At 35.9% G+C, this 26488-nt stretch overlaps 2 protein-coding genes across 5 annotated transcripts; one reads left to right on the forward strand and one right to left on the reverse strand.

Annotated features, from left to right (window-relative positions):
* Nucleotides 1-1197: 1197 nt before the first annotated feature.
* On the reverse strand, nucleotides 1198-23358 carry LOC115954602 (E3 ubiquitin-protein ligase SHPRH). The gene is given in 20 exon segments (XM_031072506.1): nucleotides 1198-1792; nucleotides 1960-2221; nucleotides 2959-3110; nucleotides 4359-4573; nucleotides 5092-5296; nucleotides 5400-5642; nucleotides 5874-5990; nucleotides 9612-9812; nucleotides 9900-10116; nucleotides 11214-11380; nucleotides 14474-15055; nucleotides 15147-15316; nucleotides 15434-15674; nucleotides 17078-17333; nucleotides 19128-19328; nucleotides 19938-20442; nucleotides 21205-21266; nucleotides 21385-21591; nucleotides 21790-22612; nucleotides 23256-23358. Coding segments are annotated over 19 exon segments (5085 nt in total). The 5' UTR covers nucleotides 22611-22612; nucleotides 23256-23358; the 3' UTR covers nucleotides 1198-1531.
* A 297-nt stretch (nucleotides 23359-23655) lies between these two features.
* On the forward strand, nucleotides 23656-26334 carry LOC115955343 (probable RNA-binding protein EIF1AD). Of its 4 annotated transcripts, none has more exons than XM_031073445.1 (5): nucleotides 23656-23830; nucleotides 24027-24236; nucleotides 24671-24746; nucleotides 25466-25592; nucleotides 25953-26334. In XM_031073445.1, exons 2-5 carry the CDS (start codon nucleotides 24111-24113, stop codon nucleotides 26149-26151), a joined length of 528 nt encoding a protein of 175 aa, XP_030929305.1. In that variant the 5' UTR covers nucleotides 23656-23830; nucleotides 24027-24110; the 3' UTR covers nucleotides 26152-26334. The 4 variants fall into 4 exon arrangements, with proteins under 4 accessions (XP_030929305.1, XP_030929306.1, XP_030929307.1 ...); XM_031073446.1 differs by having other exon boundaries at nucleotides 23668-23837; XM_031073447.1 differs by having other exon boundaries at nucleotides 23668-23830; nucleotides 24097-24236.
* The last annotated feature ends 154 nt before the right edge of the window (nucleotides 26335-26488 follow it).

Raw genomic sequence — 26488 nt, forward strand, 5'->3', positions numbered from 1 at the left:
GGGAAGTTTGCTGTTACACACTGATTGGAGATTGGGTAAAACAATAGATAAGATGGAACGAAATGGTAAATGGCTATGAGGATGGAATCATATACATATATAAATCATAAATAGCCACTGGCAATTATTATTAGAAGATGATTGATGATACATGGATGGTGTAGAATCAGATTTTGATGACGTGAGGGTGTGTATGTTTTTCTTTTTCCTTAAGGGCCTGGAAAACTCTGGAACTACTATCAAAGATTTGAGCCCTTCGGTTGTAGTCAGTAGGCTCTCTACCTTGATCTTCTCCCATAATAGCTTCGCTTTCCAAACACTCGAGCAAATCCACCAGTCCCCTCCTCTCTCCACACTTGTTGCTTCTTGTTATTGCGCTCATCCACTCTTCCTTTTCTGGGTTTATCTCAATTGCTTCCAGTTCTCTTTCTATTTCAGCCAATGGACCCTGAGCCGCCGCTGCGCATCTAACTGCTAATCCCCACTTGCCTACCTCGGACCTCAGCCTCAAACCAGACTGTGTCTCTGGAACATTCCACCAACCACGACGACTTTCACATTGAAATCTAGCATGGTGCTTGATTTTTCCAAGGGGAAGAAAGAGAACACATGTTGCGTGTATTGGTATTATGATAAAGTGAGACTTCCATGGTCACCTAAAACTAAAAAGAAAAATAACACTGGGCTTTGTTTTGTGCTTGTGAGCTGAGCACAGCAATGGTGATGGCGGGAATGGGGTTTATCGTATATAAGGGTTGAGGAGGCACCTCTTCTCCACGTGTTGCAGAATGCAGACGTGACATGCAGTGAGTTAAGATAGAGCCACTTGTAGCTAGCTAGCTAGAGTGTTCGAGAGAGAGAAGGAGAAGGCACGCGCTTTACACTTTGATTGACACGTCTTTAATCAAACATACTTGTTGTCTTCTTATTATAAAATGCGTGTCGAATTTGTCTATGACTATAATGCTATCCCTATCCATCCAACCTTTTCAGTCCCTTGTTCACACTGGGCTTTCCACACTGGTATAGTATTAACTTATTAGCACAACACCGTGAATGCTACAATGCCGGACTTGCTCACTGTTGATGTGATTCGTATTGTAATGTTTGGCAAGCAATACACAGTCTATTACATTTCTAAAGAAAGACAAAGAGGGATATAAACAAATCAAATAAAACTTCATTAGCTCATAAAAATTGAATTAGTAACGAATTTGTTATTTACTAAATAAATATGAATCAGTTTATTACAATGAATTTTCTACTTTAAATTAGCCTAAACCTATGTAGTTGTGTCATTGCAGCCAAAGATATCTCCAACGAGGATTAAAAAGAAAGAAAGCATCTTTAACACACTGCAATTAATAATTAATTTTTGTTAGACTAAACAAAAAATTGATAACACAATGCAAGATTTTGCCCCTATGACTATAAAAGCAATATCTGGCTGGATTAAATTTAGCCAGAAAATTGCTTTCTTGCACTTGTATCAAGAAACCTATCCAATGCTGCAGATTGATTGATTACATCTTCATGAAGCATATGCTGTAAGCTCCTTGAGCCTCCTCTCAGCTGCAACACCAGCAGCAACGGAAGGTGGCAAATGTCTAAGACTTTCAGTTGCTTTGTCCTCATTTTCTGGTACCGTTGATGCTACAGTTGCAAATAGGGATTCAACATCTTTAAGAGTCAAAACAGGCTGATCTTGATTTTTAGTGTTCCCACTGATGAACGAATTAGTATTCCTGCTTCTATTCAATTTGTATAGGCTCTCTTCAACAGTGTTTTTAACCTACACACAAGAAAAGAGAGATTTAAGTACTGTTATTCCATGCATTTATCTATAGTAGATTCGCTGTTACAAAGAGAGCGTGACTGTGTGTGCGGGTCTACGTTTATGTATATTTGATGACAACGACAACTACAACTAACATTGCATAAACAGAACAATGCACATACTATAAAACGGTGAACGAGTGTCTTATTTTCCTGCCCAATTCGATGTACCCGGCTGATAGCTTGTGCTTCTGCAGCTGGATTCAGTAGCGGTTCTATTAAGACAACATGCTGTGCTTCTAAAAGATTGAGGCCATTGGCTCCATGCTGGATTAGGATCAATAACACCTGAAAATTTTTTGATGGTGGTTGCTGGGCATTCACTTTTATATTTTCCATTGAACTGTTCTGTCCTCTAAATTTGCTGATGGCAACATGTGCTTTTCTGTACTTACAAAGCCAAAATAATTACCAATATGAATAAAGATACACACACACAAAGTTTGACTTGTGTGTTTATGACACAAACACACAAGTCAAAGCCTGATAAGTGCAGAATAAGTACTTATAACAATATAACAGCTGAACACCCCCCCCCCCTTTCTCTCTCTCTCTCTCTCTCTCTCTCTCTCTCTCTTTCTTTCTTTTGGGGACTGCTACAAAATAAAATACTGATATACTATCCATGTCAAGTAAATAAATTTCTTTTGTGAAGCAGAGATGGGATGAGAAGAACGATCAGTGCTTTTTCAGGGGAAAAATCCAATACAAAGTAAATGCTCTTGTTTTATTATTATTATTATTATTATTTTAAACATAAGTAAATACAAAGAAAATGCCTGTGTGCACAAACCTTGCATATGTGAAGCTGCTCAATTTCCTCATGGCATACCAAATCAATGCTTTCATATTAAACAAAGCATTGTATTGATATTTTTACCATAGATGCCATCCTCTAAGTTCCACACTTATCTGTCTTTCTCACACTTGACATATTATGTTTGAAGGTTGGGTAGATAACATTAGGTGCTTTATATTCTTATTACCAATCTCATTCGTGACTATATATTATATTATAAGACTCAGGAAATTATCATTTGCTACTAAAGAAAGTGCTTTAGCTTATTATACTCAACAGATCAGCAAGTTAAATTCCATATTGAATTGTCTGAGATCTCTTACCTGCCACCTTTCATTCTGATGAAGCTGATGTCATTAGCAGTGAAGGCATGTTCCAATACATCAAGGACATCATTCCAACTCGAGAAAACAAGAATTTTTGCTATTGGATCTGTATGCTTAATCCACAGAATTCTTCTTGTGACTGCCTCAATCTTCAGAATATCCCAGATAAAATTAATATGATGGCAATGGCATAATAAAAATGGCAGGGAGACTTCCCTTTTAAAAAAATAAAAATAAAAAACAATAATAATAAAAGTAAAGAACTGGACTAGTTAAAGAGTAGACAACATGTGTGCAAGAACTCAAATTTAGTAGAATACGTGACTTAGGTGTATGGGTCACTTAGGCCTTGTTTGGTTTAAAAAAATGGTCACTCATCACTCAGTTTTCATCACCCATCACTCATCACTCAGTTTTCATCACTCATCATTTAAAACACTCCACCCCATTTGGCACCATCACTCACTTGTCATCACTCAATATTTTTCAACTATTTGTTGGCCCCATACCTGTACCTTGTGCAGCTTTTACTTTTTTTTTTTTTTCCTTCAACCCTCAGTACCCAAACTCACCGAACTCAGTGAAAAGAAAAGGAAGAACGAAAGACCGAACCAATGAAAAAAAAAAGGAAGAAGAAGAAGACTGAACCCAGGAGAAGAAAGGAATAAAAAAAAAAAGTCAAAGGTCAAAAGGCGCAGCTGTGGGTCCCTCCATGTATGTTTAATTACAAAAATGTCATTGAGTTATGAGTTATGGAAACTGAAAACAGCTAAAATGTGTTTTCAGTTTTCATAACTCATAACTCAAAAATCAGAGAATTGAGTGATGAAAACTGAGTCATGGATCATGAGTCATAGAGTCCAAACAAGTGCTCTTCCGTGAGCCCCACCAGTTTTGGATTATGAGTTATGAAAACAGGATGATATCACTCAAAACTTTCTTCATCCAAACATCACCTTAATATCTACCAGGTAAATGAAGAGCACTAGAACCAATTCCCAAGCATGATGAATATGAAAGTGCTATGCAATGGCTTGCCATGACAGTATTGTATTACACACACACATTGTGGTAGTCCAATTGGCTTGGGTAGACTCAAGTCTATACACTGTGCAAACCAAACATTGAGTAGCATGGTTGAACCGATGAGTTACCACACACTGATAAATTCTGGTAGTGTCTTTATCATACAGAGTGATGCAAAAGTAGAAAAAGGAGTAACTAAAACCCAGGGGTAAAGGGCAAGGATCATTTGGAGGCAAAAAGAGAACACATAACTGCACATAATGTGCTGGAGAAAAATAAATAGCAGATCATTGTAAGTCATGCCATGCAAGCTATATCTAAGGCATTAAGAACAAATATGTGATAAGGCATTAATTAAGTACAAAGCACACCTTTGTTCCATATGAACCTTGAACAATCATAGATGCTTCACACTTCTCAAGTCCTTGAATTGTGTTCAGCACAGACGAATTACAGGATTCGTTCTGTCTATCATCAACATAAGCAATATTTCCAAAATCTGTATGCTGTCGACATGTTGGGCACATTACCCATTTATCTTTAAACTTATTATGAAGTGCTCTCCGCTCAGTCATTGAAAATAAACCTGCAAGAAAGAAATGTGAAGTTACAAAGATGGTGTTTATTACAAAGAATATCCATCAATATGGCAGAGACTACTTATCAACAAAGAGAAAAGCCCACAGAAAAGGAGGTTGCACTTAAGAAGGATGGGAACATAACTTCCTGAGTACCTTGGCTTATGAAAAACACTTGTCCCAAAAGCTTAAGCTACTAGGAAATGGTGAGTTTTAATCATTTAACCATATTATTCTAACACACTCCTCTCACATATGTGGTTGTACTTCCCTCAGTAAGTCAACCAGTGGAATTTTTAAACTTTTTATATTCCATAAAGTGGAGAAAATGTTCAAACTTAGGACTATCCATTCTATTACCAAACTACCACTTGTCCCCAAAGCTTAAGCTATTAAGAATGGATAAATTTAATATATCAATTATATTATTCTAGCATTATATTTCTGATATGAGCCTCATTTCTTTGTTTATTTAAAGGATTTCACATACAATGCACAATCACTACATCACAAAATGCATACTTACATTTACAGCATGTAACATGTCCACATTGAAAAACCATCTTTTGATTGCTCAACTTTTCTTGACATACTGGGCATGTTTCCTCATCAGCCTTAGGTGCACATCCACTTTTCTGTTCTGTAGAAGTTGACATGCTACCTATCTCCTGAGTTAATGAGGAATCATTTAGGCCTTCCACTGTCGACTTTTGTTTCGATAGTACCAAACCCTGGAAAAGATACATACAGACTAAGTAACAACAGCAGAAAAGAAAAAATACTGATGAAAATAGTCTTAATTATGAAAACTTTCCCATGGACTGAGTTTTGTACCTTCAAATAACGAAGTTTCCCTTTTGTACGTGACAACAAGGTCAAGGAGATGAACTTGTCATCAGAAAACTGTACACTAGCTGAAGGTAACTCATCTTGACTTAAAGCATCAATAGCTCTATCATCCTCGTTCTCTCTTAGGTGTAATCGTGTTGTCGCCATCTTAACTTCATCATGCGCACATAGAAATTGAGCTTGTGCTATTGCCAAGGACCTTGCATGAGCATACTCCTTCCGCATGCCCTTAAACAAGTGAAAAGAAAAGGCACCAATTTTAAAAACCTCTGACCTTACATAGTTGCATCATTAATATTAATTAAGAACTCCTGGAAACTTCTGAACAGATGATTAACATGTTAACACAATAAGGAATATGGCTGGGTTCTCCACTTTAAACCTTACCAGTGGTAAAGGATTAATCCCTGGTGGCAGATAAGTAGTTGCAGCGAATAAAATGAATTAATTAGGCTATACCTCAAGAATGTGCAGTTGCTTCATGGCTGCTGGCATACCCTCTCTCCCTAATTGAGCCTTGCAATAGCTCTTTATAACTCCAAGAACAATCTCGAACTCAGATGAAGATTTGGAAACCTATCAACCAATATGATCATCAGAAGAGATTATAAGAACAACTGCCATGCATTTTTTTTTTTCAAATATCAAATTAATAGCCTGAAATGAAAATATCAACAATAAATTCCCAGAGTATCTGCATCAAACCAAATCAAGATATAGCTGCTCCCATACTCAAGGCTATTTGGGTAATGATCTGTCGAGTTTGGTATGCAACTAAGTTTTAACTTAACCAGTTTCCTTCATCCAGATGTGAAGGTCAATTATGATATGAAACCTTTTAGTATTTATTTGACAAGAGATTGCTTCAAATGTTTAAAAAAAAAAAAGATTATAAATTTCATCATGAAGACAAACAAGAAAAAGAAGCAATCTGCACCAGGATACTGAGAGAGAGAGAGAGAGAGCATAGCAATCCGCTCTGAAGGTCTGAATCAAAAAGAGATTCTGAATTTCATTATAGTAAAAGCAAAATATTGGTGTAATGAATTAGGAAGCACAAAGAAATATTCAATTTAATTTTGGAGTCAATTGCATTTTATTTTAAGCATTAGTATTAATTAGGTTTATTAGTATTTTTATTTAATTTACTAGAGTCAAGGATATTTTTGCAATTCAATAATTGAGATTTCTCAAATCATATAGAACCAACTTGTAAACCCATGCATATGGAAGGATACATTTAAGAATAAACATAAATAGATGCATATTAAAATTCCTACGTGAGTTGAATACAACTAATGGTCATTTTTATATTCTTGTCAAACTCTTATAAAATCCCTAAAAGGATATTATTTGGTTGAGTACGCAAAATTGTTCATTCTTTATTAGTTTTATTTTAGGGGAAAAAAATAAAATATTTTGTTACTTCTTAACTTAATTTATGTTATTGTGGTGCCAAGAGCTTTATAGTTCAATTGCTTGGCATCTCCTAGTGTGTTCATGACATCCAGTGTCCATAATGTGTAGGATTCAAATTCCCCCTCCCTCATTTTGTTACTTCATTTCATGTCTTATCTTTTATTTGCTGATGACACTCTTATTTTTTGTGATGCTGATCCTACGCAAATAGCGAGTTTGAGAGCAATTCTGGCTAGATTTGAGGAGGTCTCAGGTTTAAGGATTAACTTGGGGAAATCTGAATTGGTTCCTATAGGGGTGGTGCACAATATGGATGTTCTGGTGGAGATGTTGGGGTGTAGGCAATCATCTCTTCCATTGAGATATTTGGGGTTACCATTAGGAGCTAAATATAAGGAGTTATCAATTTGGAATCCTATTTTGGAGAAGATGGAAAGGAGATTAGTAGGGTAGAAGAGGTTGTATCTATCTAAGGGGGGTAAGGTAACTCTTATCAAAAGTACTCTTTCCTCCTTACCTACATACTTCCTTTCCCTGTTGCCTTTACCTGGGAGGGTGGCAAATCGTATGGAGAAGTTACAACGTGATTTTCTGTGGAGTGGTATTAATGGTGACTCTAAATTACATTTAGTCAGCTGGGCTCAGGTTTGTAAGCCGCTTCAGGTTGGAGGGTTGGGTATTAGACGATTGAGGAGTTTTAATTCTGCTTTGTTAGGAAAATGGTTATGGATAGCATGGAGACCAATGCTCTTTGGAGGAGGGTTATTGAGGTGAAATATGGGAATGATTGGGGTGGTTGGTGCACGAAAAAGGTGACTAGTGCTTATGGTGTGAGTTTGTGGAGACATATTAGGAGTGGTTGGATGAGTTTTTCTAAACTACTTCTGTATGATGTGGGGGATGGTACTAGAGTGAAGTTTTGGAAGCATGTGTGGTGTGGAGATTGTACTCTCTAAGAGGATTTTTCGGAACTTTATTGTATTAGTAGAACAAAGGATTCTTCAGTGGCGGAGGTTATGTGTTGGTCTGGTGGGAGGATTCATTGGGATGCCAAATTTCGTCGTCCTCCACAAGATTGGGAACAAGAATCCTTTGATCTGTTCATGATATGGTCTACTCTTCGACGGTACGGGGTTTAGGTCCGGATCGGGTGTGTCGGAAGCTAGCTAGGAGTAGAGGTTTTGAGGTTAGAGGATTCTATCTTTCTTTCTACCCTCCTACCATCTTATCCTTCCCTTGGAAGATGATTTGGAAATCGAAGGTTCCTCCAAGGGTAGCTTTCTTTTCATGGTCTGCTTCCTTAGGTAAGATTTTAACAACAGATAACCTTCGCAAACGACGTGTGCTAGTTCTTGATTGGTGTTATATGTGCAAGAATTGTGGGGAGTCTGTAGATCATCTTCTTCTTCATTGTCCCATTGCTTGTGAGTTGTGGTCGTTGGTGTTTTGTTTGTTTGGAATTCATTGGGTTATGCCTCAAAAGGTTATTGCGTTGTTTGAGTCTTGGTAGGGTAAGTTTGGACGACATAGAAATATAGAGTTGTGGAGAATTGTACCTCATTGCTTGTTATGGTGTATTTGGCGCGAAAGGAATGCTAGAAGCTTTGAGGGATGTGAACACTCTATGTTAGAGATTAAGTCTTTTTTTCAACACACTCTCCTTGATTGGAGTGTGGTCTTTTGTCATTTTTCTTGTTCTTCCCTTCCTGTTTTACTTGATCATTGTAATCTTGGTTTTTGATTTTTGCCCCCATAGTACATTCCCAATGTACTCGGGTTGGCTGTTGTTAGTTTTTTAATAAAATTTTTGTTACTTATCAAAAAAAAAAAATTTAAGATATGAAAAACCAATTTTTTTAGAACATGGTATACTTTTTCATTGAAATTTATATTTGAGCTAGTAATAAATTTTTGTAAGAAATTATAGATTAGTTTTATAATGGACCTAAAATAGTTTTAATTTTGTCTAAAATATTACACATTCAAAGTTTTACATAGAAGTATAATAAGTTTTAAATTGAGTCTTTTTATGTTTTTTTAAGTTTAGATTCATGAATCTACATGTAAAGACACTTGACAAAAAAATAGAGATGGAATGACACTTGGCATAAAATTGAAGCCTATTTAAAATCTATAACGCTTAGTGCAAAATTATAATGCAATTAGAATCTAATCTGGATTTTTAATTAATAAAATATATGTGATTAGGCTTTCATAGTAAATTAGAATTAGAATTAGGGTTTTCCTATGTCATAGGAATTAGTCCTAGTAATCTATACAAGCACAGGTCATAGGAATTAGTCTTGGTGCGATGGCAAGTACTTTCTAGCAAAAGCGACATGTCATGGGTTTAAGCCCAAGAATCAGCTTTTCCAAAAATAAAAAATAAAAAATTGGGATAAGGCTACCTACCATGGCCTCTCATAGACCTCGCAAAAATGAGAGCTTTATGCACTAGGTACAACCATTTAATATATATATATATATATATATAAGCACTATAATATACTTCTATGGAGACAAGTTATTTTGATGAATTAAAAATCTCAAGGAATTTACTCAATAAACTGGTGCTGATTGCAGCCAACCACAGGTGCAAACTCCTAGAGGTTATCTCTTGCTTGGTGCTGACTCCAAGCAACCTAGGTGCTTACTAGTTACTCCTAAGTTATCTATCCTTTATTTTTTGTTCTTCAATTTTATTGTTGCATTGTTTTGATTTTGTCCTGCATCAATTACTTTAGTGTACCCAAAAGGAGATAAGATTTAATAACTAACCACAACTCTTTCTCCAACATCTCTTTTCATTAATTTTCCATAATTGGCGACATGTGAAGTCTTGTCTTTGTCTGGCTGTGAAAAATTCCAATAGAAACGATTGAGTGCAGAGTTCCTCTTCTGCAAATCTATGGCCTCTTCAGCAGATGTAATCATCCCTCCATGTTCTTTGTTAAGACGAAAGAGCCTTGCTTCATAATCCTGGGGAAAGAAGTCAAGAGATATGAAAAACCATCATAGGAATTAATTGTATAGCAAAACATCAAGGTTAATGGACTGATTAGCAACCTGGAATAATCCATCTAGTTCACATGAAACACATAAAGGACCATCCCCATTGACAATGCAATTTCGGCAGTATCTCACTCGTTCAATATCCTCCTCTTTTGGTTTCTCCATAGTATGATCAATTTCCAGAAGTCGATCAAGTAACACTTTCCTAGATGCTTCCAGTAGATCCAAACCAGTCTGGATATGATACTTTAGAGAACTTATGCTTTGAAATCTGGGATAGAAACAATAAAAATTACTATCTAATTGCAATTTAATATTTGATATGTGTCATATCTACTTATTTTCCATTGAAAACTATAGGCAAAAGGCATCTTTGGTTTCTAAAGTAACATATTCCTAATTGGCATGGAACTCTATAATTTCTGCACTCTTCTCTTATTTGAAAAGTCAGAAACTTAAGGAATGACACCAATGTTTACAGCATGGGATGTATAATCACTGGTTCTGATGCAACTGCTGTTAGGTTTAAATCAAGAAACTTTCACACAATGCACACAATAATGTCTTTAATTTTAATAAATTCCAAACTTATGTCACCTTACAATAACCTTGTGGCTTAAAATTCTTAGCACAAAGTACTTGCATACGGACATTTTGTAGTCCTTGTAAGATGGAGAGATTGATGCAGAAGCAGAAAATTAGAGAGAAAAATAGAGAGGGGGGGGGGGAGTCGCGGATTACTGTTCATATTATTGCAGTGCAGGTACTGTGGGTTGATATTTAGGTTATTTTGTATGGCTGATATTTTATTATTTTCAAGGGCTAGGATTTAATTTTAATTAGGGCTTCTAAGTTATAAAAGTGTTCTTAAGAATTGTGATTAGATTTACTGAGATTTGAGAATTTTTCCGCAAAGAAAGTTCTTTTACTCTGCCCTAGCCCAGAGGACTTGCCCCTTGTGGTGTTTTGATCTCTATGGCTCCCTCTTTTATCTCTAAATATCTCTAGTAACAAGACGACCTGTTTTTGTGGGTTTATCAAAAGACTATTCCAGAAATATAACTTTAACATAAATAAGAACCACAACAGAGTCAATTTGAAATATAGGAACTTGACCCCATTTTAAGCGTGGCCTGTTTTTCGCTAAACACATTTCAGAAATTAACTACCAAATATTAACTAGTGGAGTTTCTTCACAATAATTATGCTGATGCCTAGAGAGTATCACAGGAAAATTCATGAGGTGGAAAATCATGTCTAAATACAGTTGGAGGCAATTACTGAAAAACAGTTCAGGAAACTGAGAGGAATAGTCACATTATTCATGGCAAAAGGGATGTAATATAGAGGTTTAAAACCATAACTAACCGGGATGCAATTCTTGATGACCTTGAATTATTTAGTTTTCCCGAGATGGCTTATTCAATCTTTCTGAGCAACTCGCTTGAGAAGTCCTTGTTTTGCTCGGCCTGATGAAGTACTTCCAACCACCAAACTGTATGTTGATCTTTTCTGTCTCTAAGTGCGTTAGAAACCTTCAAAAAAAAAAAAACAAACATGATTTAAGATTTTTTTTTTTTTTGATGAGTAAGTTATGGCCCCAGGGGGGAGAAGAAATTCGAACTAGTGACCTTTGCTTCATGAGGCATGGTCCCTAGCTGATCGTACTACCCCTTGGGGTTGACTTTAAATAAACTATAAGAAATAACCATTGACATATAAAATATGATCTATAAAATTCAAACTACCAGGAGGTATGATGATAAATAAAGAAATAGTAAAATCTTGTTTACAATGACATTTCTTTGACAAGGGAAATTTTAAACAATTAACCATTATTCTAACACTCCCCCTCACAAGCGGGCCCAAACTCACCTCAATAAGTAGAGCCTAATACTTGGAATTTTTAACTTTTAAATGAACTCAGGATGACAGGATCACATGCTCTGATACCATGAAATATTATCACTTGTCCCAAAAGCTTAAACTTAAAAGAAATGGTAAATTTAATCATTATTCTAACATCTATCACCTGGCACTAATTAGCTTAACATTATATTTGTTAAGTATAAGAATAATTAATAAAACTTATAATTATTTCTTAAAAAGCAAGAGAAGAAACATGCTTTTATTTTCCCTTTGTTGTTGCAAAGCAAAAATAAAAAGCATTGTTTTGGAAACTGCCACACAGAGGATGTGGCATTTCGATTTTCTGAAGAAACATACTCTTCTTTCACTACTTTTTCTTAGAGAATGAAAGAAAGGAAAGAAGGGGGGGGGGGGGGGGGGGGGGGGACAAAAAACAACATGCTTGACAACCAATTGTTGACATACAAGAGCTGTAGGGAAAAATAATGGTTGATGCTAGGGGGTATTGTGAGAATGAAATTGCTAAGTGCAAGATATAGAGAGCACTTGGGATGCCACAGGAGGTACAGTGATTAATAAGTAATTGAAGGGACTAATTTGGATTCATTTTTTTTTATAAGTAAAAGTTTATTGATCTCAAAAAATGGAACACCCTAGTACACAGGGAGTGTACAAGGGTTCAAACAATCAAGAACAAAAATTACAAGAATCTAAGAAATCAAGAAAGGATGGAAAGGATTGGTTCCGCAAAGCAGCCAACCAATCCATTAATGTTCTAAAGAAAAATAGCTTCAAATCTGATATGGATCTCTCCTTATCTTCAAAGAACCGACTATTTCTCTCCCTCCAAAGGCACCACAATAAGCAATGAGGAACCATAAGCCATATATACCCATTTCGATGACGGCCAAAACTGCCTTGCCAACATACTAGAAGCCCCACTACATATTGTGGCATAACCCAACTCACTCCAAACAACCCGAACACCATAGCCCACATATCCATTGCAACCGGGCAATGAAGAAAAAGATGATAAACCGATTCCCCATTACACTTGCACATGTAGCACCAATCTAATATCCAAACCTTCCTTCTTCGTAAATTGTCAATCGTTAAGCATTTCCCTAAAGCAACAGTCCAAACAAAGAAAGCTACTCGAGAAGGAACCTTCTGCTTCCAAATGCTTTTCCAAGGAAAACAATAGTTAGTAGGGCCCACTAAGAGATTGTAATAATCCCTAACTGTGAATCCCTTCTCTCTAACAGATTTCCAGCACATTTTATCCTCACCAAGCCCTCTAACCGAGACACCATATATGGTATCCATGAAACTGGCCAATGCCTCTAGTTCCCGAGCATGCACACCCCTAAAGAAACTTACATCCCAAAACAGGATTCCGTTATCAAACTTCATAACCTCAGCCACACTAACCTCTTGATCTCGGCAAAACCTAAACAATTCAGGATAGCTGACTGCAAGAGAAGTTTCACCACACCAATGGTCTTGCCAAAATTTCACCCTAGACCCATCCCCAATCTCATATAGAATGTGTCGAGAGAAAGTAGACCATCCCCGACTAATATTTTTCCACAAGCCAACACCATATGGACCGTTAGTAGGCCTAGTACACCAACTTCCCCATTCACAGCCATATTTCACAGCTATCACTTGCCTCCAAAGAGCAGCCCTCTCCATCCCAAATCTCCATAGCCACTTCCCAAGTAGAGCTTCATTAAAAGGTCTTATGAATCTGAAGTGGGTTCTCCATGCACGCAATAAATATGATCAATTTATGCTGCAATATGATGTATCTTCAATGAAAGTTTACATGCTATCAGTTCATAAGTTTTATGGGTGAAAAGTGAAATTTTATTAACGATCCATCTATACTGTAGATCCATTTGCATATTTCTTACAATTAATGACAGTCTACTATGCTCCATAAGGTTGAGCACTTGCCTCTAACCACCCAAAACTGCACATACGCTAGCTATATAGAGTTGGCAGCTGCATTTGTTTCCTATACATGTCTATACCTTCAAGAATCAAACCTCTGCAATTTAGAGATATTCCAACCACTGCTCTCACCCTCCAAGGGGCTATTTAGGATCACTAAGAATCTCCCTTTGCATTTGGCAAGTCAATAGCAATATTAATATCTCTCAAAGACCACCTCATTTTGCCCTACTTTACATATCTCATCTAATTTGATTTTGTCCTTTTTTTTGGTAGGTAACTTGATGTTATTTCTTTCTAGCCAATTATGTCATATGCATCTTCAAAAACAACCCACTTAATGAAGCTCTACTTGGGAAGATACATCATATTGCAGCATAAATTGATCATAAGTTCATATACTCTGTTAGGATAAATGATCAAATTCACCATCTTCTAACAACTTAAGCTTTTAGGGCAATCGGTTATTAATCATGGTATTTGAACATGAGTTCCTAGTTTCAAACCTTGTCTCCACCTTACCTCCCATTAAATTTAAAAAAATCCCACATATTTGGCCCCATTTAGTAAAGGGCAGTTTAGGCCCATGTGTGAAAAGGGAATGTTAGATTAAATGTTTTTTTTTTTTTGATAAGTTAAATTAAATGTTTAAATTCACTATTTCCTAACAACTTAAACTTATGGGACAATTGGTAATTTAACATCATTAATGTGGACTATTATGCATTTAATACATTAAATTAAATTTTATATATTATGAAATGAATCCTCAAATGCCAAGGAACATCATGGAGGAAAAATACCTGCATGTAAGATTTTCTGAACTCTTGTTGAGCTATGGATAGCTTTGAACTAAACACAGATAAGTACTTCTGCTTTATATTCTCGCATGTTGATCTTAGAGATATTTCACTGATGCAACCGGATGATACATGGGGATCATTATCACATACTTGGTCACCATTTAACCCATTTTCTGCTATGCCAGATGTAAAATCTGTTCGATTCCCAGCCTCAATTGGGAAGTCCAAGTTGTCTTCCCCACTCACTTTTTGTCTCTTAATAATAACATGTTGATCGCATTCTTCAATGCCATGTATTTTGGAGGACTTCTTTTCACAGCTTCCAGAGAACTGTTGTCCCTCTGAGTAGTTTGAGACCAAAGGGAGTATCTCATCAAGATTATGATGAATGTGAATATTCAATAAAGGGTCCAGGCGGAAATCTTCAGAGTGCTCGTCAACTAAAGACAGTGCTTCCTTGTATAATGACACTGCTTGACAAAATTTGTTCTCAATTATTGCTATCCCAGCGAGCCCATTTAAAGCAACAACTATTCTCCTGAGAGCTTCCTCCCCTTCTATCTTCGTCTTACCAATCAGAACCTATAGAACATGATCTGTTTAGATGGAAAGAACCACTTGATAAATTTTAAATTTGGAAATGAAACCAATAATTTTCTCATTTTTTACCCACCATCAATATTTCCTCCATAGTCATTGGGGATTGTTGCAAGGAACGCAGCCCAGAGCTTCCAACTTGAGGATGGCAGCAGGCCTGGCGAAGCTTCAAGAGTGTGTTCAGCAGCTTTCCAGCCTCTGCATGAGTGATGAAAGGATCAGAAGAAGCATCAGAAGACACACAACCTGAAAAAGGTGAGCATGAAGTTAGTGTAAAATTTAAAAATTGATTGCTCTACTTGAAAATTGGTATTTTTCTTGTAACTGACTCTTATATAAAATCACAGTATAATAATTAGCAACCTTGGAATTCCCTCTTGAGAAGATCATCTTTTAAATGCTCAATAACTTCACGGGCATAACTCACACAAGTTTCATGTTGTCTTTGGTAAAAGTGTTCTTCAATTGGTGACAAAGTGAGCCAAGAAACGCACTCTTCCTGAGGTGGAAGCTGCAATTCATCTGCAACGTGTCTTTTTGATGAGCGCCACATGATTTGTTTAAGGAACTTATGAGTAAATTCCATAGCTCCTGTATCTCTCCTCTGGAAAGGTAAAGAGAAAAATTAAGAAGCTGGAGAAATATAGAAATATCAGGAACCCCAAAGACTGAGTAAAACACTCAAAAAAAAAAAAAAAAAAAAAAATTGTAAAGAGAGCCCGTGAAGAAAGAGTAAACATGATGAATGCAAGTACTAAGGTCTGTGTGAGAAAAAAAAAGGAGTTGGGGGGGGGGGGTGTGGGAATGGAAAGTGGATATTTAGGGGGTGTTTGGTACACCCACTCAAATACACATTTTCGGTTTTTAAACAACATTACACGCATTTCCATACACTTTTTCACCCACACGTATTACCACACATGTTTTTAAACAACAAAACACATGTTTTCAAACACACGTACCAAACACCCCCTTAGGTACTATCCTTTTGACAAGGAGGATATCCTCATACAATAATAAGCAGACCACAAATGCCGGTTTGGCATCAATTAATACCAACTTTGTGAGAGAAAACATGCACCATGGTATCTTATCTTAAATATTGATAAATGAATTTGTTAATACTCTACTTTCCTGGGAAACTTTCACCATATCTTGAAGTGCCCTTACACAGTATGCTACTCAATGCTCTCTACATGTATCTAATGGCATTATTATATAAATACACCAATATAATTGCCCATAAGTCATGACAAATTCTATCAATTCAACTGTTAAGGAACCTAATGGTAGCTTTCATCATGTCAACATAAGAAAAAGGGTCTTTCATTTTCAGTCCACATTTTTTCATGGTTATCAAAATAAACACCTCTCTAAACTCTGTCTTCTTCCAGGAGAAAGATCAAAGTCTACCATTCTTTTTCCTTTTTCATCCCTGAAAAAAGGAACGTCTTTAAAATTTGATTGATACATTTAGTGATTATTGACAATTAAAACTTCTCTTATTATGTATCCTTATACGGATTTAGCATATATATAACTGCATACCTTATAAAGAATACAATGACCTTTATTTCAAGGCACAACCCAACAAATAACTACAAGTATATCAAATTATAATTCAAACTTTGAATAGGGCATAGGTATCAAAATGGATGAAATATTGACAAGTCATTTAACTGTATTGATTTCTGTTAAATGTCTTCCAAAACCCTGGGCAAGGACAGGCAGTAGCCATTATTTAATACAAGTATTGACATGGCAAACAACAGTGTCAAGTGTCCACTATTTCAACCTCAACTGCTAGGGTGGTACCAGTATTTAGCCACTGAAAGTACTTCAGGGGGGTAATAGAGAAGAAAAAAACAAGTCATTATATCATCTCATAAAGAATTTGCAGCATAAAGGACTAACTTATTTCTGATCATACGAAAAGCTGTCCCTGTCCAAGTTTAAAATTCACCTTGCATATAGTTGATCATTGAACAATAAAAAATATAGATATACCTCATAAGGATCTCGTATAACTTCAATCCACCACCTAGAAACATCAAAAGGACTTGCTTTAAGAAATCGTAGAAGTCCAAATAAGTCGTCCAGTTTGCGTTGTATAGGAGTCCCTGTAATGCACCAACGATGCTTAGCATGTAACCGAAGAGCCATTTCCGTGGCAGCAGCAGCATTGCACTCCACCATTTGAGCCTCATCCAAACAAATCCTCCACCAGAATATTCTGGTCAGAGGAGTTGGAACAACGGGATACCTGCAACAAAATGACCACTCATCTTGAAACATTCTACTCAGAGATCTGTGTCTGAAATCAAAACATTACCGTGTCTATGGAATGGTATAAAAGGAAAAACAAAAGTAACAAATTTTGTACCTTTTTTATTTTTGTTTTTATAAGTAATGTAAATTTTATTCAGACCATAAAAAGGAGTCACCCAAGTGTATAGGAAGTATACAGCTAGGGACCAAAACAATCAAAAACACAAATTACAAGCATCCATCAAATCACTATTGAATTTTGTACTTTGCATCCGAAACTATGAAAACTTGCAATCATCACACCAATCATAATAAATTTTGCAAATTGCACCACATAACTTGATTGACTATTAAAATTAACAATCACTTGCACATGATTGTTAATTTTAACAATCAGTTAGGCTATGGGATGTAATTTGCAAATTTTGTTAAAATTAAGGTGGTGATAGAAAGTTTTCATAATTTAGGTTGCAAAGTGCGAGTATTCCAATTTGCAAAATTTGTTACAATTAAGGTGGTGATAGAAAGTTTTCATATTTTAGGTTGCAAAGTGCGAGTATTCCCAAAGTTTAGTGTAGCTTTATATAATTAACCCTAAAAATTATAAGGCACTAATTGTGACATGAGCAGTGTTCAAAACAGAAAAACAGATAACTATGGTTTTAAAATATGTGCTTTTAGGACACGTGGTAATCCAGAATCAGAAACAGAACATAAAATGATTTGGAAAACTGAAAAATAAAATATCACTATCTAATTTTGTTTCTAAGTAGTCGCATTAAATATCATTTCAGAAACAAATATAAATACACAGATCTAGACATAGATATTAAACAATTTATCCTAAAATGGTGGTTCCGGGATATTCCTTAAAGAGAAGCAACTAAGGATGGTGTGATAATATTAACTTTTAAAAGCATAAAGACTATAGAAATTAACTTTTCCACAAAAGATTACCAATATGTTGATATTCTAGAATAATGAGAGAACTAAAGAAAAGCTAATGAATAAAAAAAAGAAAAGAAAAGAAAGAAACTTGACACAATTACCACTATTGTCCCTTCTCTCTCTCTCTCTCCCCCCCCCCTCCTAAACCTTTTGATATGGTGCTGTTAAATTCTTTTAATAATGAATTTTTTTTTTTTATGATAAATGATATTGTGTAAAAGCATTTTCCAATTAAGCAATCAATTGCAAAGAAATATGACAATACTACCAAATAATAGAAAATGAAACATTAAACAATGAACTGCAGCTTATTTTTATTTTTAAACACTCAATCTTTAAGAAAGAGGGTAGAGGAAGACCAAAAGTAACATTAGTAGTAGTAAAAAAGGACATGTCAATTAAGAAAGTGACAAAGAGTATGATTTCGGATAGAATAGAATGGAGTAAAAGAATACATGCGGCTGACCTTGGCTAATCTATTGTGGATCCATAGCCAACCCCAAAAAATTTGGGACTAAGGTTTTGTTATTGTTGAAACACTCAATCTTTTTAAACCAAAACTGCCTTTATCTTTGTTTCTCAAACATTCAGAGGGAGGTGGGGGAGAATCAAAGAAACTTCCATAACATTTAGAATTAACTCCAATTGTAAAAATTTCCTTGAATGTTGCATGAATATCTGTGCATGCTAATTCTACATCATAAAAAAGCTTTACAGGCAGATGGGTGCAATCTAAGAAAAATGTAGGGGCAGACTAGCATAATAATTTTTCAATACAATCCATGAAACAAAGTCCAGGCAAGGAAAAATGGTCATTACAAACAAAAGCTAAATTACAGACCTCTTCTGGAATCTCATTAAGCGCCGATCACCTTCATGCCTATCAGAGTCATGTGATAGATCTTCCTTAAGCACATCATATGTGGTTAACACAATGTCTGCACCAACAAGCTCACTGATATCTGCTACAGATGTATTTGAAAGAGGAGTGATTTTCACGCCTTCATAGATACAAGTTTTTAAGGAACCTGGATGTGTATGACTAGGATAATATATAACAAATAACAAGTCAGTTGGTACAGCAGTTTGATGCATCAGAAGAAAAAGAATACAGTAACAAATTCAACAAACCAGCCTGGACATGGGTCCAAATTGAGTTGTTTTTTTAATTTCATTGATATGGACTATCTAAAAAAATATGAATTTTTCATCCCAAAAGAAGTGGAAGTAGTTAGTTAATTTAAAGCACATATAGTAACAGCAAGGATGAAATTTGGATCCTATGTGTTTGCAAGTGTGCACAAGAAATATAAATGTTTGTCATTACACTTCTGAGTAATTTTTCTCCCATAAACACAATGGTTATGTGTGGCTAAAATTTTTCCTATAATGCCTTCTTCATGGATCTTAGCAAAAACACGATTCTTGGATGACTGGAACACTGGTTAAAGCTATAGTGATAATAATGTCAAAGGCTAAGAAGAGCCAAAATCCCAGTAGATCTTCTATGACATTAATGATTGATTGCAATATAGAGATCAAGAACTAGTTCATTATTACAAATCAACAACCAATCTAATCTAAAAATTAACTCAAATGTACTCTTAAGAGATATTGAGGTTTTGAGGACAGTTTAAGCAGAAAATTATACCGTATAATTTCAGCATGCCATTGGGGCAATATTGGAGCTGGGCAGACTATAAGAGTGGCACCAGTAGCAACAGGAGATTCAGTTGCTTGTATCAGTTCCAAGCACAATGGGCAAATATGTTCCCCATCTCTCACAACTATGTCAGCATTATTTTGTTTCCTTGTGTGCTTTTCGAACTCACCCATTGACCCATTTTCATATCGTTGTCCGTTGGAAATTTCACTTGATTTTAGACGTTTTCTTTTAGGTGAATATCCAACACAATCTGCGTGTTGCCAAGAATCACATATGTCGCACTGCACCCATAATCCTTTATACTTTCGACTCTCACTAACAGCTCCACATATACACTCAACACGCTCCCTTTTCAATCTCTTAAGATTAATTTTCTGATGCCCAGGAAACTGCACTTCTGTATTAGCAAATATGCCACATTCAGATGCTGACTTCCGATGAGCAAAGATGCAAGCAAGCAATTCAACTGTTTTTCCCAAACCCATCTCATCTGTGGAAGTCATAAGAGTCATAATCATCATGGTCAAATCAATCAGAGCCACATCATATTTGCACACACTTACTACCCTTACAATTTGAAATTTGCATAATCATAGCCACAATTTTCAGAAGATTTATTATAGCTTTTTGCCATCAATTGAATTATCCAATAGAATGAGGACAGGAAAAAAGAAAAGCAAAAAGAATCATTCTTAAGTGTATTCCTCCCCTTACTTTCATTTCCCGAGGCCAAGACAGTTTTACAAATTTTGGAATAAGCACAGGTGAGTTAGGACAAGTCAATATCATAACTAGTTCTCACTCAGGCAGGCCTACATGTCCAAGCTACTTTTCAAGGTTTCTATCACAAATTAAGGCACCAACATGCCACTCTAAACATTTGGGAGCACATTTAGGCCCAAATCAAATTGAAAACTAATTAGAGAAGAACAAGTAGTGACATAATGTGAAACACTTGATTACAAATTATGCATAGAACATAAACAAGTCCACATCCTAGGCAATCTCATAATAGCCATCTGCTAGACTTGCCTTGGCCATTTAACCGATAGGTCCTCAGTTTATAAGAAATAGTTTTGTGTAAAACATTAACTTTTTCAAGAAGTAACAAGGCCAATATTATGCATAAATTTTAACTCGGTTCCACAAATTTTGAACTACATTATTTGTTAAGAGTTTTGCATAAAGTTGTAGAAAAAAACTCCATCAAAGGTTTGATTCATGCAGGAAAAAGTATGAAAGTGGTACCTACCAGCAAGAATTCCACCAAAGACATATGGTGAAGATTGCTCTGGGTGCAAAGAAATATTTCCACTGAAAACAAAAATATAATGATGTAAGCATATGGAGAGAGAGCTCAAAGTAAAGTAAGAGTAAAGTGAACAATGAAACTATTTTTCCTCAATACTCAGACCCAATTGAGAAAAGGCACCTGAATGGATTGTAAAACATTTTTGTACGCGTGTCGAGAAAATCCACTGGCAAACATAAAGGAGAAAAAAATGGACTTTTCTCACTTTCAACCAAACTCCTTAAATCTCCTTTCTCACGTTGTACCATCCAGTGGGCTGCACGACGTTGATATGGCCTCAATTCAGGAAGCAAGTCAGGTATGACATCTTCAAGCATGTGATCCACTCTGTACAAAAGAGATGCCATGCACTTAAATACAGGATTAAACCAAAAATTTTAGAAGTTGCAAAGAACATATGAAGGTAAGGTTGTGGGTTCAGAATTCAATAGGTGCCTGTGTAACTTACTGATGAGAAATAAAGAATGATATCATTATCATTAGTATAGAATAGAACAATGGTAACAGAAAGATGTTGTTACTCACTTTGACGGCTTGATGGCTTCATAAAACCTAGCAGCATCAAACCTTGCTTGTTTCTTGGCATTAAGATTACCATCTCCCATCTCCATATGCAAATCAATTTCCATTTCTGTTGATATACTAACTCCATACCTAGCCTCTGAAGTCATTACTTCTGGACGCAACCAAGCCATAACATTCACCATACTCCTTTTCCATACTTGCCTCGAATTCTCCAGAAGGGACTCACAGGCTTCAAAGGCATTTCTAAGAATCTCTACCCTCACCCTTAAGGATGACTTGTTCTCCAAAGATGTAACCCCAAGAACTGGCCTAAGCGTCATAAACTTCAAACTTGCCAAGTGAACAAGACCTGAAATTCCCTCGTCTGGTCCATCAAAATTCCCTGATAAAATCAGTGAGTGTGTCTCTGTATCCTCTCTTGTGCATTTTTCTACGAATTCTAAAGATATATCACTAGAGGATAATACAGGCCAATGACCTAGCTTAATACGACTGACAAACTCATTTACATTGCACACCCTAAACCTTAAGGCATACTTGGAATCCAGGATAAAATCCTGACTCCATTCATAACCAGAAAACCCTTCCTTCAAATTCAAATCTGTTAGAACAACTTCTGAAATATCAAGGTGATCATGTGAATTCCAAGAAGCCCGATCAACTTCCACAAAATATGGCTTATCAATTTTATGAAAATCATTATTCTGGACTTGCTCGGTATTGAGACCTTGCTGATTCTCTATCCCTGCTTCAGCAGTATCATGGGGTCCTACTATTACCCCGCCTGAACGGTGGGGATGGCTTTGCTTCCTTCTACCCATCACTATAAGCAAAAATTAATTATTTGTCAACATTAAAAGTGTACAAAAATATAAACTTTAATGATTAGCTTCAGTTCTCAATAGTGAAGCTATTGATGCAAATCAGAAAGAAAGCAGATAAAAATTTCCATGATTCAATTAATTAGTGAGTAGTAAGGACAAGAAGAAGAAAGAAAGGTGACGAGCACACATTGAATTGAATGGTAAGGAAGAGCACCCAGGTACTCAAATAACTTAACTAACATTAGAAAAAAAAGAATGAAAAAAAAAAAAAATTTGGCAGTGAAAACAAAAATTACTTAATTGTGAACATTACTAGAATTAATAATGCAACAATAAAGGGTAAAAATAAAAACTTGAACGAGTAGCTTAAATTCTCAGATGACATAGATGCAAACCAGATAGGAATTTGCATGATTAGACTAATTAGTAATGAAAAGCATGAAACACATGTTGAATTGAAAGGTAAGGAAGAGCACCCAGGTGTGGTATTACACTAACATTAGAAAAAGAATTCAAGAGAAAGCAAGAAACAATGAGAAAGGGAATTGAGTGACGTGGAGAGAGCATGGACAGGAGAGAATATAGAAAGCATAATGGTAAGAAAGCGAATAGAGTTGAGAAATTATGGACTTAGAACCAAACCTGAAAGCGGAGCATGGGCAACTGCAACTGGAAATTGAAGAAGAAGAAGAAGAAGTTGAAATATGTAATTTAAAAATAAAAAAATAAAAAAGTTTGAAAGAAAAGAAAAAGAAGGGGTTGTGTATTTATATAGGTTGCAGAGAGAGAGAGAGAGAGGGGTATGGGAGTTCGACTAGCAGTAGAAGAAGAAGATTAATTTTTCCTTTCGTTTAGGGCTCGGCTAACCTGACAGCTAGTGTACGTACTTTGGCGTCAAAAACCGGACTTTATGATTGGCCCGTTATTTATGTCATTCTCTCACACGTAGCACTGGATGGGCCCTATCTTTAAATTACTGTTATACCCTTGCTAAGGACCGCCTCTTTTATTAAAACCAAAAAAAAAAAAACAAACCTATACTTTGCGATTGCAATTGAATAACAAACACCGCCTCTCTCTTCTTCCCTGAAAATACAGCAGCCACTTTGTCTGCCCTGTATACAAACACAAACCCCGATCCATCCAATACAAACACACACTCTGTCTCAGCTGAGCAGAGCAGAGCAGAGCACAGACTGGCAAAGCTCTCAACTTTGGTAATTCGTGAGTCCTTCCTTTTCATTTTTTCTTCTCTTCTTAGGTTCGGTTTGTGTCATTTGAATTCTTAAATGAGAGTTTTTTTTTTGTTTGCGTTTTTTCTTTAGCTTTTTCCTTTGCACAAGTAAGTACTTCATTGTCATTGTGTTGTGGTTTGATAAAGTTCCAATTTTTTTTTTACGTTGGGAATAACAGTGAACTGTGAAGAAAGAAGAAACCCTAGAAATCTCACAAGGAATTTTTTGCAAATTTGGAGGAGGTGTAGACTAATAGAAGAGGATGATGAAAGGAGGAAGGAAGAATCTGAAGAAGAGAGCAGTAGAATCTAGTGAAGACAAGTTGAGTATCCAGGATGGGCAGAGCATTATGCAAGTCGTGTCTCTTCGAGGCTCTAATCTCATCGAGGTACTACTCTCTTTTCTCTTTGCTTGCTTCCTGTTCTGTGGCTCTAATATGAATGATGAATTGGGTTTCTATTTAATATTTGATTAACTGCCCACCAACACCAACACCAACACCAACACCAAGCTTTGTTTACTTCCAATTCCAAACAAAAATATGCACCCATTTGACCACCTTCTATATCTCAGGGATATTGTACATTCAAGCAACATCCGATTGGATGGTACGCTGGCTTTTTAAAATGCTAATGCTGAGCTAGGAGGTAGAACACTAGAACAAGCTGAAATTGTAAATCAGAATTTTAATGCTTTTTTTTTTCTGCTTGTAATGATTTTCTGTTCCCCTTCTTTTCTTTTTGAAATTTGTTTGCTTCTATTTTTACATAGTACTTTTCTACCTACAAGTTTTAATCCTGCTTAGTCTATCTATCTTCTAAGGTAATGGATGCACAAGGCGAGAAATCACTGGCATTGTTTCCAGCTAAGTTTCAAAAGAGCATGTGGATAAAACGAGGTTTGTTCCACTTCTTATGGAATCTCAAGAGTCAAGCCATGTTCCCTACTAGAAATCCATCTAATTTCTACATCTTGATATCATGATAACCAGAGTTTTTTTATTTTGTAATGTGGCTGATCAATTACTTTAGTCTCAAATATGTTTTTCACTTCTATAAACATCGTGATTTGAGTCTTTCTATAAGTGAGTTAACTCTTGGATGGACCTTAAATTCCATCATGGCATCAGTCCCTATAGTTATCTCTAAGTTTTTTTCCTTTTATTGACCAATCATTTATAAATCATGTCGGTCCAAGTTACTTTTTTTTTATTATAAAATCTAGGGTCATTTGGTAGAGGAAATAAGAAAAAAAGTTTTATGTTCCCAAATTTGAAAATATATATTATACATGTTTGGCTGAGTTCAGAAACAGTTTTCAAAAAATTTCCTGAACACCTTGCAGTTTTCTGTACTTTAAAAAATGTGCTGTTGTTTTAACCGTTCATTATCTGATAAGGAGCTTACTCTCAAAAGAGAATCATGATTTTATTTCTAGAATCAGCTTTCGGAGTTAAATCTTATTTGGCTCTGCCACTAAGATGGCCCTTAGCAACCGAATGTATAAAAGTTCTGGGAGGTTAGGGGAGCATTAGTAAGATAATTTTTATGCGTGTTTTATTCTGTTGACATCCTCTAAAGGAAAATTATTATATACAGTAGCTGTTCCAATTTGCAGGTAGTTTTGTAGTGGTTGACATAAGTGGAAAGGAAAAGGCTCTTGAATCAGGTAGCAAGGTGGCATGCATTGTTTCCCAAGTTCTGTTTTATGAACAAGTTCGTTCACTTCAGAAATCTCCTGAATGGTGAGTTTTCTTCACATGTTAACTACTGCATTAATAAAATAATTCTGACCATTTATGGTTTTCTTTGTGTTCTCGCTTCCTTTAGTATCATATATTTCCTTTAGTATCATAACTGAACTTGGCACAAAGTTTTTACTGAAATGGGGACTATTTTATTGAAGTTAAAAAAGTGGCAAAAGAGAGGGGGAGGGCTTATTTCTTAAACCAAGCAAATATATAATTGGTATGCCAATGATGCCAAACTGGTCACTAGTGAAAACTTGATACAACCGAATCATTCGACTACTACTAGATGTATGAGTTTATAATGTCCACTTTTGTTCTTTCTTGCTTATATGTTGCTTCTACCACGCAATGCAGGCCAGAAGTCTTCAAATCTACAAACTTGGATGATTCTACTGGGAGTTTGCAAAAGCAGACCGCCCAAGAAGAAGAGAATGAGCTTGAATCTAGTGATGATGAGGGACTTCCCCCACTTGAAGCCAATACTAACAGAATCAAACCCTTTGAGGCACAATCGGATGTAGAATCAGATTCCAATTCAGATACAGATTCATAATCAGGCTCATTGATTCAATTGTAACAATTGTACCCATGTCCAATGTGACATAATATCTATTTTAATAAATGCTTTGAAGTGCCACTCATTTAATTATGAAACCTCATGAGTTTCTTCATCAGCCCTATGTTGACAAATCAATCATACTTCGTAATTTAAAGTGCGGATTCTTTCTTTTTTTGAGAAGATGATGATATCTTTTCCGTTCGAAGGCAACGCATCCAAATTCCATTAACAGTAACACTTTTCCTTTTATGGCCGTTTCCGTTATCAAAATCAAAATCAGAATGCTCTTTTTAAGGAACAAAGATGCGATTTTGCAAACACACTTGGCAAC

Source organism: Quercus lobata, chromosome 8, assembly GCF_001633185.2.
Source record: "Quercus lobata isolate SW786 chromosome 8, ValleyOak3.0 Primary Assembly, whole genome shotgun sequence".
NCBI classification, from domain to species: Eukaryota; Viridiplantae; Streptophyta; class Magnoliopsida; order Fagales; family Fagaceae; genus Quercus; species Quercus lobata.

Excerpts from the sequence above, each read along its gene's own strand:
- LOC115955343 (XM_031073445.1), top strand. The coding sequence starts at position 24,111 with ATGATGAAAGGAGGAAGGAAGAATCTGAAGAAGAGAGCAGTAGAATCT. Across the intron at positions 24,747-25,465 it reads GAGCATGTGGATAAAACGAG|GTAGTTTTGTAGTGGTTGAC; the intron begins GTTTGTTCCACT and ends TCCAATTTGCAG. Across the intron at positions 25,593-25,952 it reads CTTCAGAAATCTCCTGAATG|GCCAGAAGTCTTCAAATCTA; the intron begins GTGAGTTTTCTT and ends CACGCAATGCAG.